The sequence below is a fragment of the Trifolium pratense genome, linkage group LG3 (assembly GCF_020283565.1).
Source record: "Trifolium pratense cultivar HEN17-A07 linkage group LG3, ARS_RC_1.1, whole genome shotgun sequence".
NCBI classification, from domain to species: Eukaryota; Viridiplantae; Streptophyta; class Magnoliopsida; order Fabales; family Fabaceae; genus Trifolium; species Trifolium pratense.
This window is the reverse complement of record NC_060061.1, coordinates 22,608,723-22,622,213: the sequence shown is the minus strand read 5'-3', so window position 1 is coordinate 22,622,213 and position 13,491 is coordinate 22,608,723. Positions and strand designations below refer to the sequence as shown.

General features: G+C 33.2%; 3 protein-coding genes across 3 annotated transcripts; 2 read left to right on the top strand and 1 right to left on the bottom strand.

Annotated features, from left to right (window-relative positions):
* Positions 1 to 1,765: 1,765 nt before the first annotated feature.
* LOC123912691 (subtilisin-like protease SBT3.7) lies at positions 1,766 to 2,465 on the bottom strand. Its single transcript, XM_045963243.1, has 2 exons — positions 2,169 to 2,465; positions 1,766 to 2,068 (listed from the first exon to the last, which is right to left on the bottom strand). Exons 1-2 carry the CDS (start codon positions 2,368 to 2,370, stop codon positions 1,929 to 1,931), a joined length of 342 nt encoding a protein of 113 aa, XP_045819199.1. The 5' UTR covers positions 2,371 to 2,465; the 3' UTR covers positions 1,766 to 1,928.
* Positions 2,466 to 3,911: 1,446 nt separating this feature from the next.
* Positions 3,912 to 7,115, top strand: LOC123912690 (signal recognition particle receptor subunit beta-like). The gene is made up of 6 exons (XM_045963242.1): positions 3,912 to 4,119; positions 4,212 to 4,294; positions 5,218 to 5,304; positions 5,556 to 5,704; positions 5,919 to 6,050; positions 6,728 to 7,115. Exons 1-6 carry the CDS (start codon positions 3,981 to 3,983, stop codon positions 6,915 to 6,917), a joined length of 780 nt encoding a protein of 259 aa, XP_045819198.1. The 5' UTR covers positions 3,912 to 3,980; the 3' UTR covers positions 6,918 to 7,115.
* A 574-nt stretch (positions 7,116 to 7,689) lies between these two features.
* LOC123912689 (SH3 domain-containing protein 2-like) lies at positions 7,690 to 12,262 on the top strand. Its single transcript, XM_045963241.1, has 11 exons — positions 7,690 to 7,879; positions 8,056 to 8,136; positions 8,671 to 8,793; positions 9,144 to 9,213; positions 9,310 to 9,461; positions 10,093 to 10,194; positions 10,373 to 10,573; positions 10,687 to 10,749; positions 10,848 to 11,000; positions 11,105 to 11,179; positions 11,986 to 12,262. The coding sequence occupies exons 2-11, from the start codon at positions 8,077 to 8,079 to the stop codon at positions 12,100 to 12,102; spliced, it is 1,116 nt and encodes a 371-aa protein (XP_045819197.1). The 5' UTR covers positions 7,690 to 7,879; positions 8,056 to 8,076; the 3' UTR covers positions 12,103 to 12,262.
* The last annotated feature ends 1,229 nt before the right edge of the window (positions 12,263 to 13,491 follow it).

Sequence of the window (13,491 nt, the reverse complement as noted above, 5' to 3'; positions counted from 1 at the left end):
ATTTTATCTTTCCGTTGATGTTTATTCAGACTTAGATTTTATGTGTGCATTGTTTTAATTTCCTCTGAATGTCGAATCAAACGTTTTGCATGCTCGGCACTTTTAGGTTTGTGCTTCGATAACCTTTGTGTGGTGACAACCTGTATGCTCGATGCTTTTTGTCTTTTCTCGACAAAGCTTGAGGTTTTTAACTTAGTAAAAATTTAAACGTTCTATACGCTGGATCCAAATCCTCAAGTCATTATGCTCGTATTCGAGCATAACGACTTGGGGGCTCCTGTTCTGGACTGGGCCTCGAGCCCAATATCAGAGGAAAATCCACGAGCATAAGCCCAAGTAACTAGCGACCTACAAACTCCATCTCTCAAACACCAACGGTCAAGACGTTCGACGCATCGTAACGGTCGTCCACCGGAATGATGAACATTAACTGCTCATCATGGCTTTTCTAGCCGTTTTACAGCAGCTACTTGATGGTCATTAATGTCATCAAGGGCCTTGGCCTAACGCTGAGGGCTATATATACACACCTCATTGCCATTTGCAAGGTATGTATCATTTTAGCACATAAAACCGTCACTCCACACTTAACTAACTTGAGCGTCAGAGTGCCTGTAGGTACACAATCCCCCTCCATTTCAATAGGGGTCTTCGAGAACAAACATCGCCGCGGTCGCACATTCTGATCAGGTAAGATCAGGTACTAACAAAGAGTCATTGCTTTTATGAACAACACTCATCAACATCGAGATCAATGATGTATTACAATTTGGCACTGTTTATGAGTCGAATGAGACTTGAAGCGATGTGATGGCTTCACTGGATAAGGCCTTTTGGACAGAGTATAAACGATGAAGAAGGAATTGGCCGTAGGGCAATTAAAAACACTAATTATAATAATCATTTTTTATATTTATTGTCGTTTAATATAAGATTTTCCTTAAAATATTTCACATACATTAATGACTTTTTACAAAAACACTAAAATAAATTGTCTAGTAGCCTAGTTGTTAGAATTTCATCCCTTAAAATTGATAAGTGTGAAAACTCATATTCGATCTCTAACCTCTGTATATTGTAATGTTCCTACTAACTAAGTTATGCTCACGAGAATACGAAAAATGCTTAACAAATTTATTTTCTCTATACTATTATATAATTTACTATAGGGGCAATTATACTAAATTAATACTCCTCGCAAACAATGTTTATAAATTTATTGTTACATTCACTTTTTTCAATACGCACGAAATTTGGAGGGAGTTATTGATCAAAGTTTCTTATAAATATCACCAAAAAATATTTCACTTTTGTTTCGGATCGGAGGGAGTAATTAATACCGTTGTTACTTTTTTTATGGCAATACTGTTGTTACTTGTTACTCATTTAACTGGCTTTTAGACCAATTAAGAGGTTTATGAGCCATTTTTGTGCTCATTTAGGCCATAGTTATATTTGAATTTAAAATTTAACAAACACATGTAGCTCTCATAGTTTTTTTTTTTTTTTTTTGCCTTTTGCCTTTTGATGCATATGATTTGAATTATCGAGCCGAATCGAGTTGTTCGTGAGTTTGAATCGAGTCGAGTTCGAGTTAGAAAAAGAGTTTGTGACGAACTCGAGTAGAATTTCAAATCGAACTAAATTTTAACGAGTCGAGTTGAGCTAAATCAAATTGGACTCAGCTCGACTAATTTCCTCGAGTTTGCATTCAGACTTCTTGATTCACAGCTCCTGATAAAAATAAATAAATACTATTTAGTTTACCAAATTCAGCTTCGTATCCTTTATTATACCAACGTGCACCGATGATTTTCCTGCAATTGTATGGAAGGGTAATGCTTAAGAGTTTGCATCTACTATAACCGGATTAAGACTCCATTTGGCCTGGCTTATTTTTTACTTCTTACTGATATGACAGAAGGATACTAAACTAGAAATAAATTTTGAATCAACCTATTACAGTGAGAGGCATCAAAACTTTCTCCTACTTGACATATACCACGCAAACGAGGAGGAGGATTATCCATGTGATCATCTCTAAAGCTATCAGACTCGGGCCAAATACCTACATAGCAAAGAATTATATAACCATAATTAGACTTTATGATTATAATTTTTATCAAACACTTTCTTATAGTTATTATATAGAGATATTTCAAACTAACCACTGTCTATGATGCCAATGATGGTGCTTCTTCCAGATTGAGACCTAGAAAGAACACCAGTTACTATATCTTGCTTTAGGCGCAAAAAATCCCAACTTCTTGTTGTGTGAAGACTAAGAATTTTATTAGGAATCACGCGGACAACACCAGGGAAATCTGCATTTAAAAGAAGTGAAGACATCAGAGAACTTTCTAAAGACATCAGAGAACTTCAAGTCAGTCTCAAGCTACTTGAAGACTTGAAGACAAAGTGGGATGTCATTTAGTCAGTCTTAAAGTGTGTCATTTAATCCTTATTTTGAGAGATTAAAATTAAACACTTATGTTGATATGCTGCCAATATATGGGTTTTTATTTCTGTTTGAACTTAGACTTATTTATCGTTAAGAAGTCCACATCATATGTGAATTGATCTGAATATGAGTTTATAATTAAGAAACAATTATTACCTTACAAATTGGTTTTATAAGGATGAGTTAGACCAAACTCTGAATTCTAACCTAGGATAAATAGAGTGTCTCGGAAAAAAAATTTCTAACTTAGGAAAATAAATTATCTTTACTTTCACAATTAGGAAAATAATTTTTGGTAAAAAAAAACTTAGAAAAACAATTTATTTATTGTCAAAAAAAGAAAAACAGTTTATTTATTATTTATTGTAGGGTTGAGCACGGACCCGCGACTCGACTCGAAACCAATATAGCCGACAAAATATTGACCGAATAACCATTAAATTGCAAATTAATTTGTTTCCTTCTCTCTCTCAATCTTGTATAGTCTTTGTTGATTTTATCCATCTTTGATATAGAGGAGAATTATTATATTTTACAAGCTTATAATATTTTGATGAAGAATGTGCGGAATATGTATATTTATATTTCTCTTCTACTTGATCTATTATAGTGTTTAGATCTATAAATTTGAAGTAAAGTAAAAACATCCCACCCTTTTTGTTTTTTTCGTTGTTTTATCATTTGTTACATTTTTTTTCCTTAATTATATATTTGGTCCCTTACGTTTAAAAAGTATCAATTTGGTCCCTTACGTTTATTTAAGTTTCAAGTTAGTCCGTCAATTTTGTCACATGTGGCAGTCAATTTGCATATATGGACAAACAGTGACACTTGTACACGCTGACACGTGTACTGTTCAAACGGTGTTAGTGACAAAACTAACGGAAGTGACTAACTTGAAACCTAAAATAAACGTAAGTGACCAAATTGATACTTTTTAAACGTAAGGGACCAAATTGAAACCTAAAATAAACGTAAAGGACCAAATGTATAGTTAAGCTTTTTTTTTTTTGACAAATATCATTTATTACATTGTGTACAAAATATTGAACTATTTGAAAATTAAGAATTTTTGGATAATGTAGTTTTAAATATAAACAAAGTTTTGTTTCAAAAAAAATAAAAAATAAACAAAGTTTTAATCTAACCCGTAATAACCGACTCGTTCTACTCGCCACCTATACGACCCGCCACCCAAAAAAATCAAATATGTAGACAATCGAAATTGGATCCAAATTAAATAGTTGTGATTTTATCATTTTGTGATTTTCGACCCGAATCTAACCGAAACCAACTGGTGCCTAGACCTTGCTTACCAAACAAATCAAAAATTTGTAAAAAAAAAAAAAAAAAGTCAATTTAATTATTTTCTTTTATTCTAAAAATTAAATTAAAGCAACATGAATGAGAGCATATTCTTTCCTTAGACCCTGAGCTTTGCCGTAATAAAAATAAAAAAAGGATCGAATAAATAAATAAAATCATTTTGAAGAGAAAAAGAAAACCCCTGGAATTCACAATGCAACAAGAGTTAGAGCAATGGAAGGAACAAGTTTTTCATCTATGGAATGTAGCAATTGATTATCTTCGCCAAGTTCCCCTAAACCAACTCCATGCTTTTACTATCGTGCTTATCACAACCCTCCTTCTTTACATACGTTAGTTTCTACAAACCTTCTTCTTCTTCTTCTTCAATTTCTACTCAATTGCTCGATTCTCACTTTTTCATTCATGCTTTTTGTTTTTGCAGTTAGGGCTTGGAAGCGCACCAAATCTAACACCATTGTTTTGACGGGACTTAGTGGTAGTGGTAAAACTGTTCTCTTCTATCAGGTAATTTTGCTTTTTTTTTATGTTAAACCTAAATTCTTTTAATTTAGTTAAATGAAAGTGATTGAATGTGATTAAAGTGCTTTTTATATGCTTAATTTTGTGTTTATTTGTGAAATAAAGATTTACTGTATGAGCTGAAATGATGCTGATTTATGTTTTAGGATCAGATATTGGGATTTGGCATGAGTGATTAAAAGAAATAATTAACTCTTCTTTCTTGGAGACTATTATGTAATTGTATTGCTGTTTTGTTTGAAGGGGTTGTTCAAAAGGATCTGAATGTTATGATGCTGCATGTTATGATGGTGGGGTTGTAGGGTGGTTTTGTGAGAATCCTTTGTTTTCTATAATCTGAAAACAAGAAATGAATTAATTTCTTTAGGTCTAATCGAATGTGAGCAATTCAGTCAGTGGCGGAGCCAGAAAATTTATAAAGTCTGGACAAAATCTCAGTCTTGCAATGAAAATTCTCAGTTTTGAACAAAAAATCTCAGTTTTGCCCTAAACTAACCCCTAAAAATCTAAGTTTTGCCCTAAACTAACCCCTAAAATACCAATTTTTTTTACCAGAGTCTGGGCAAGTGCCCGGGCTGGCCGGGCAGTGGATCCGCCACTGAATTCAGTTATTGTTACAACTTACAAGGTTTTGAACTGCGTAGCCTAGTTTGTAGTAATACATTATACAGTGACATGCAATTTAGATTATTTAAGACCAAATATTGCTTGTATAGTTGTATGTGAGGGAATAGAAGAGTTAGGGTTAGGTGGATGATCATAAACTGAAGGTATCTTATTACATTTTTAGGTGATATTACATGGTGGGATATAATCTTTCCCTTCAGTAATATTATTATTAATTTTCCTTCTGCTCAAATTTACGTGCTACTGTAATGTTCTTGACACACTTTTTATGACTTTGTCAGCTTAGGGATGGCTCTACTCATCAGGGTACTGTTACATCAATGGAACCTAATGAAGACACTTTTATTCTTAATGGTGAAAAAACAAAGGTAATGTTAGCCTCCTGCACTTCAATACCGCCTTGAATGTATGGGTTTGAACATTTTTTGGGTATGTGGATATTTGTGCTTCTTATCTCTGCAAAATGGATATATATTTGTCTTTTATTGTTAGTTGAAGAATGCTTTTGGGTTGTTAACATTTGTCGAAATTACGTGTCAAACGTTTGTTTTTAAAAATTGTGCAGTCAGACATACAATAATAGACCAAATATTATCTTACGTTTATTTGGTTTTGACAGAAGGGCAAGATAAAACCTGTTCGTATTGTTGATGTTCCCGGGCATTCTCGTCTTCGACCCAAACTGGATGAGTATTTGCCTCAAGCAACTGGTGTAGTCTTTGTGGTTGATGCTTTGGACTTCTTACCAAATTGCCGTGCTGCCTCAGAGTAATTCCCTTCTCTGCTCAGTTGCTAGATTAAAGTAATAGTTTTTGTTAATATTAGTTGTACGCCATGGTGGCGTGTGTTAAAATGCTCTCGCGAAGCTAAAGTGTTATAATATTCAATAAGTTAAAAGCAACCATTTCTTACTGTTCCTAAATAAGAAAGGACATTAATTAGTAATTATTGAAGATACTGACATTTTGTTTTACGATTTAAGGTATCTATATGATCTATTGACCAAGGGAAGTGTTGTGAGGAAGAAGATTCCTCTGCTTATTCTCTGCAACAAAACAGACAAAGTTACTGCTCACACGAAAGAATTTATCCGGAGACAGCTCGAGAAGGAAATGTATGACTTCAAGTCCTTAACTTTGTCTACCTTTTTTGTTCAAAAACTTTGTCTACCTTTACTCATTTGATCATTCAGCAACTACTTTATCATATAATTGTATTACCACAGTTGATCGATAGGATTATAGAATAAAGAGACATTAGAGGAATTAAAATAGTTAAGGTAGTTGTTATTAGAAGTTAGTTATGTAGTTAGTTAGTTGAGGTTGTTATATAGAGTATGTGTATAAATAAGATAACACAAAGGGTAGAGAGCATCTTTTGAACATTGTAAAGTTTGTGAATAGAGTAAGACTCTATTGTAGAAGGGGAAACCCGTGCAGGAGATATTTCTCTCCTATTTTCTTTTATCCTTTTCCAATCTTTCAATAAAATTGTTCATCTGTATATTCAATCCTGCCCAATTTTAGGAATTCTTTCTTATACAAAAAGAAAGGTTCCTAATAGTTTGTGGGACAGATGCACATTCATATATCAGTGCTGTTATTGTTGATTGGTCTATATTGAAGAAATGCATTAATTTTCTTACTACTAAAATCTTACAGTTATTTGTCGTCACACCCAATAAAATGATTCATTTGTTTTTACTCAAGAAAGTTGATATTATTCATTGTATGATAGTTTGATTATTTTCATCTGCCAGATCTACTACTGACTCATATTATCCTTTTTCAGCGACAAATTGCGGTCATCGAGAAGTGCGGTTTCAGAAGCTGATGTTACAAATGAGTTCTCTTTGGGAGTATCTGGCGAGCCATTTTCCTTTACTCAATGCTCTAACAAAGTTACAACTGCAGATGCTTCTGGTTTAACTGGGGAGATATCTCAGCTAGAAGAGTTTATCAGAGAATATGTGAAGCCATAGTTGAATATTATGTTTAAACTAAGATTTTTGTTGAATTAAATATGTTGTGAATGATATTTCTTGGATGTTAGAACCTATTAAAATCAACATGTCGTGGAGTTTGTCGGGGGTAAGAATCGCTATGTTGGGATCAATTAAAATCAACTTCATTTGGAAAATTACATTAGCGTTTTGGCAGCAAAATGCAGCTTGGAAAAACATTGAAGTTTACAACTTGGGACCAAACTACATTAAAAATATTGCGTGAAGTTCAAGGATTTTGGTTAGAATACTTTTGAGTTAAAATTAAAGCTTACGATATTATAAAAGAGGGTTGGCCAACTAAGTGCTTGCTTTAGAACTGAGATTTTGAGTCAAGTCTCTAATTTCCAAGCTAATCGAGTGTATGTTTGGTTCCGATACTTTAACTTCAAATGTGATTTTTATGCTCAAATTTATAATATAGTCTAAGTATATAAATTTTACAATGAATCTAAAAAGTGAAATGTTTCTAATATGAATTTCATTTGCATTTTTTTCTTTTTAGTAATCTCAACTTTTATATTTTTATTCTAAGAATTAGAATTATTTGACTCGACAAAAATATACATTTTTATTCATATTCAATAGTTCCTTTTCTTGCTTAAAAAAAAAAAAATCCTTTTTCTTATATTAGAAGACAACTAAATTGTAAGGAACCTACCTGCAAGTAATGAGTTATTTTATATTCAGTAAAAAAAAAAAAAAACTAAATGACTTTTGTTCTTCTTAGAGCTTAGCCCTAATCCTATTCATCAAAAAAAGTAAATGAGTAAATTTATTTTTCGATAAAATTCATTTTTCCCCTTTCTTCTTACCTCTTCCAAATAAAAAATATTTTCATTTTCCTTCTTCCATTTGAATCAAACGTGCTAACATGTTAACAAGACTGCAAGAAAACCACCCATCTATTTCTGCTACTACAACTGCTTAACTTCGAGCTGGTAACTCAAAAAATCTCTTACATTCTTCTTTTAATTTAATTAATTTAAATTTTACTAATTACTACTAGTAGTATTATAATTGTAATAAAATAATAAAATATTCTCGCTGAAGGATCCAATTTTGATTTTTGCTGAATCGGTTCTGTAACATTGAAAAACTCTTCACTCTGAAACAGATTCAGATTCAATTCATTCTCATGGATGCTATCAGAAAACAAGCTTCGAAGCTTCGAGAACAAGTCGCTCGTCAACAACAGGTTCGTTCATTCACAAAACCTATCTCAAAATTCTTCACCAGATCTTTCCATTTCTTCTTCGTTTCCGTTCAAATTCATTTCGTGTTCTTACCGTTTTCGTTTCATTTGCTACGTTTCATCGATGTTTTCGTCTAATCTGTTATTGCACTAGTTTTCAATTTTTCATGATTATAATAATTTAGTTTTGGTTATATAACATTGTAATTGTTGTTCTGATGAATACGAAACTGCGTAGTGCTATTGGATCTAATCGAATTTTACACTTACATTGCGGAAATCGATCAATAAGTAAATAAATGATATAGATTAGAGTTGAATTTTAAACTTGTAGCTGATTTTGAAATCACTGAGCGATGTTTAATTGTGTATATATGGATTTCACGGTTTCTTATCCGTTAATTTTGATTTAACTAGCTTTAATTCATTTAGATTGTGGTTATCAAATGTTTTTGTTCTTTTTTCTTAGTTGTTCGTTTGATTGCTTTGTTTATTTATTAAGGTGTTGATGAAAATCCTGAATTATTGCTATTATAGGCTGTGCTGAATAAGTTTGGGGCTGGCGGTTATGGAGGTTCAGATAATATGGTTACCGATGAGAGAGAGCTTCACTTACACCAGAGACTTGAGAAACTTTATATATCAACACGTGCCGGGAAGGTTAGTTTGTTCATTGATGATGATCCTTTATTTACATTTGTATTTCATCTCAAGTATATGTTTGGTTATGCTATGACAAAAATTGATTTTGAATGAATGAATTTTATAAAATTGAGTTGAATGTAAAATGGTTTATGTTTGAATGCATACTCGGAATATTAAGTTGAACAATAAATTTGAGTGTGAAAATCATGTTTGAAGTCAAAAGCTACAAGTTATAGCTTTGAAGTTAGAATCAATTCTACTGAGAAACATCAATAAATTCTACACTTTTAGAATCAATTTTGGCACCTCCAAAAGTGGAACGAAAAATGTACCAAAGCTGATAGTGGCAATTGTTGTACTTTCAGCATTATCAAAGGGACGTTGTTCGTGGAGTAGAAGGTTATATTGTTACCGGATCCAAGCAAGTTGAAATAGGTAAGTAATGTTGGTTAATGAAGCTTATATATAGGACTATTGCAATTAGGTTGCATAAAATATTGTTATTGAGTTTATGCGTTTCATATTCAATAGGAACGAAGTTGTCGGAAGATAGCAGGAAATATGGTTCGGAAAATACGTGTACCAGTGGTGGTACACTGTGCAGGGCTGCACTAAGTTATGCACGAGCCCGTGCTCAGATGGAGAAGGAGCGTGGAAACTTACTAAAAGCTCTTGGTACACAGGTTAATTGTGTGTGTGTGTCTTTGAGGCTTGTTATGTATGACTTCTTTATGCAGCTACTTGTTTTTTGTTTTTTTTTAAGAAAGCAGCTACTTGTAATTGCAAGATTATGATGTTCATACCTGACTTGCAGAAGTAATGATGTTTTTTTTCTTCTCATAACTGTTTTACTGAATATGAATGGGATTTACGACATGTTTGGAGACTTTGGGCCTCGTTTACTTTGTGAAAACATATTCAGTTTTAATTTTCTAAAATTTATTTTCATTTTAAATTGTTAACAAGGAGATGGAAGACTCATGTTGTTAGCCATTATGATAAGAGAAGATGAAAAGCAAACTAGGAAGAGTCCATTTTCAAAAACAATGAAAATAATGTTTTGACATTTTCAATTTTTTGGAAATGCTAGATCTGTTTTCAAAAGTTGTAAAATATGGTGGAGAAAATATTAGATCTATATTCTCTTATGTTTATTAGTTGAAATGAAAATGAAAACAGGAAACATGAGTTTGATTGTTTGACCAAAAGCATGTCTCTATTTATAATGGTGGCTTGGATTGTTTATTTACTAGAGTGTGATTGCTACATCAGCCCAATAATTCTGTGATTGAAATTGTGCTCCATGCTGAACAGGTTGCAGAACCCTTAAGGGCAATGGTGGTGGGAGCTCCATTAGAGGATGCTCGGCATCTTGCTCAACGTTATGATAGAATGCGACAAGATGCTGAAGCCCAGGTATTATGAGATTTATCTTTCATTTGACTTTTCAAAAGATTATTATGGGATTTATCTTTCATTTGACTTTTCAAAAGATGCTGAAGTACATGTTTATGTAATGATTTTTTTAAAAAAAGATTTAATGATTGTATTTATCTATCTTGACTTGTTTACTCTGTCATTTGAACCTAGACAGGCTATTGAAGTTTCTAAACGCCAGGCAAAAGTAAGAGAAATGCCAGGCAATTCTGAGAATGCTATGAAATTAGAAGCAGCAGAAGCAAAGCTTCAAGACCTGACGACAAACATGAACATATTGGGGAAGGAAGCAGCTGCTGCATTGGCTGCTGTTGAAGCACAGCAGCAGAGGTTAACCCTTCAACGTCTTATAGCTATGGTATTGCAGTTTTTCTTTGCATTTCCGTAGTTTTTCAGTTTAATGAAATTTGGTTCTTAGTTATTTCAATTGTAACTTTTAATTAATCGCGCATTTTATTTCTACTTATGAAGGTTGAAGCGGAACGCTCCTATCACCAAGTAGTCCTACAAATTCTTGATCAACTTGAAGGGGAGGTAAGCACTCACCGTTTTATCATTTTGATTGATATACCCGTAATTTTCTTATGTTATTAATGTATGATGATTGGTGCTATGTCTATATTTAATTATAGATGATATCAGAAAGACAACGAATTGAAGCCCCTCCTACTCCTAGTGTGGATAACAACATGCCACCACCCCCATCATATGAAGAAGTGAATGGTGTTTATGCTTCTCAGACACATAATGGATCAACAGATAGCATGGGTTACTTCTTAGGCGAGGTTATTAAGAGACCTTTTCTTATACACAGGGTCACACATATATTAAAAATTGTTAAACAAGTGGCTGCTTTCTCCTTTGTAACTTTTATTTACTCTTTTTGCAGGTTTTATTCCCATACTCTGCTGTGTCTGACGTGGAGCTGAATCTATCAGTTGGTGATTATATTGTCATTCGAAAGGTTTGTAGCTTACTGAATCTGAGTATTACTATAGCTTCCTTCTTTGAACCAAAAATGGCTTATTTCCTCTCTTTTGGGTTAATGATTTGTATTTTCAACCTTCATTTCACTTATGGTAACAAATTAGGCTTTGCTAACATGCACAACCAAAGCATATGTTTCGTGGTGCACAAGTTAAAAATAACCCTTAGATTGATCTATCCACAAATAAAATGATACAACCTCCGTCCAGAATTTTTTCCATCTTGTTCTTCCTCCCTCTTTGCACGTAGTCTCTTCGGGTAGTCACAATATGATAGAGGGGGAATGTGAGAACACAGCGATGGATGCGAGATTCGATTTCCTGAATCGGATGAATAGAAAATCTTGTGGAATGGTAAGTTAGGGCATGCGTGTGAGTCTGAGAGAGAAAGGATGAGAAATAATGTGTGAAAGGTCTATCAAGACAGGCTGAAACCACTAAATCCAACCATAAAGGAACATGGTGCGCAGTGCAAGACTTAGTTCATTTTTGCACCGTAGATGCAGCCAACAAATTAATGTAAGTTTCAAAACTGGTGCAGGAATAACCCAAGTGAAAAGCATTTATTCCATTATATCTTATATAGTGAAGATGCACTTAAGCTTAAGATATCATGATAACCTAATATGAAGTCAGAACATAATTACATTATCATCTATTTATGATGTGGCTAGAGTGTTCCAATTCAAGTAGTTGTGGTTCACATGCTCGTAGCTTTTTTAAAAAATATAAAAGATTGTTCAGATTTTCTTGTGGCCCAATATGGTTGTTTCATTTTTAACAGGTAACAAACAACGGATGGGCCGAGGGTGAATGCAAAGGGAGAGCGGGCTGGTTTCCGTTTAGCTACATTGAAAGAAGGGATCGTGTTCTTGCAAGCAAGGTAGCTGAAGTGTTTTAATTTTTTTCTTGAGTTGGTTTCTTAACCAAGGGATTTTGTATGTGTGCGTGTTTTGGCTTTGTAAAGCAAAATTTGGATTGTGATATAGTAGTAATACTAATATAGATACCAACTTTTCCATTGTGATTATTATTTTATTATATGAATGAATGTTTTTCTATCTAGTTATTTTACTGCACTCAGCTTGTTTTCTTCATAGTTTGTTATGTGATTTGTGCCTACTTTGATTGCAAATTTGCAACTTCATGCGATCAAAGCATGAATGAAAACGTGAACACTAAGGTCTCTCTATCAGAAAATGAACTTAAGCGTTGTATTATAGAGAAAAACGTGAACATTGAAGAGATGAAAATATTGTTGAATCACCTAGTGAATAGAGGGAAATGGCTTATCCTTTTATACAAGCACGTGAACCCTGCAAGTAACTAACTACAGCTGTCATAACCAACTATAATTATGTGGCATATATCTTAACTAACAACTGACTTAGGCTTTGAAACGTGTAATAAAATTCAACCATACTCACCTTTGAGGGAATGTAATAGAAGTGCTTAGGATGCAAAACTTTAGTAAACAAGTCAAATGTTTGATCTGAGGAAGCTAGGACTAAGTTTGAGAGTTAGGTTTTGGAGTGGAAGGGAGGGAATTGCTTATTTTTCAATTCTAAATTAAAGAATTTATATTTAGCAAAAAAAAATTAAAGAATTTATAAAATATTTTTAAAATTGATTAAAAGTGTGGTTGAAATATTGCATGATTATATATCATGTTATTCTTGCCATTTTTTTAAAAAATTCAAATATATCAAGATATAGACATAGCACTCCAAAGTTTTTCCATTGCGTCTTTGGTTTGAGAGAAAGAAAAAGAGAAGAAAGAAAAACACGGAAATCAATTAATGAACTTGGACTAAAGTTTGTCCAAATTTATTCATTAGTTTACGTATTTTTCTTTCTTCCCTCTTTCTTCCCTCTGTCTTGATTTGTGATAAAGCTGGATTGTATTGGTTGAGACAGTGATTCCTTGAGATTTTCTTTTGTCATACTATTTATTTTCTCGCATGCTCTGCAAATTTACAAAAGTACTCTTTTGTTTTTTTATAACGTCCGCTACTGAAGTAGCGGACGACATTTTTCAAAAAATTCTCATTTTAATAAGGTCCGCTACTTAAGTAGCGGAAGGGTAAAAATGAAAATGCGTAGGGTGCGCGAGAAGCAGGTAGGGCGGCAATAGAAGATCTCTGATTCCAGCCTCAAGTTCACGGAAGCACGCCTAAATTTTTTATTACAAAACCTTAATGCAGTGTACATTTGATGACTGAAAGTTCATGAAGGGGAATTTCCAGCTCTAAGACTGTTTCCTGCAGAAACCAAAAAGTGAAAAGCATCT

Bases quoted from the DNA above. Each gene is read 5' to 3' on its own strand.
- LOC123912690 (XM_045963242.1), top strand. From the start codon at position 3,981: ATGCAACAAGAGTTAGAGCAATGGAAGGAACAAGTTTTTCATCTATGG. The intron at 4,120-4,211 runs GTTAGTTTCTAC...TTGTTTTTGCAG, and splicing joins AACCCTCCTTCTTTACATAC to TTAGGGCTTGGAAGCGCACC. The intron at 5,705-5,918 runs GTAATTCCCTTC...TTACGATTTAAG, and splicing joins AATTGCCGTGCTGCCTCAGA to GTATCTATATGATCTATTGA.
- LOC123912689 (XM_045963241.1), top strand. From the start codon at position 8,077: ATGGATGCTATCAGAAAACAAGCTTCGAAGCTTCGAGAACAAGTCGCT. The intron at 9,214-9,309 runs GTAAGTAATGTT...CATATTCAATAG, and splicing joins ATCCAAGCAAGTTGAAATAG to GAACGAAGTTGTCGGAAGAT. The intron at 10,750-10,847 runs GTAAGCACTCAC...ATTTAATTATAG, and splicing joins TTGATCAACTTGAAGGGGAG to ATGATATCAGAAAGACAACG.
- LOC123912691 (XM_045963243.1), bottom strand. From the start codon at position 2,370: ATGTCTTTAGAAAGTTCTCTGATGTCTTCACTTCTTTTAAATGCAGAT. The intron at 2,069-2,168 runs GTTAGTTTGAAA...TTTGCTATGTAG, and splicing joins CATTGGCATCATAGACAGTG to GTATTTGGCCCGAGTCTGAT.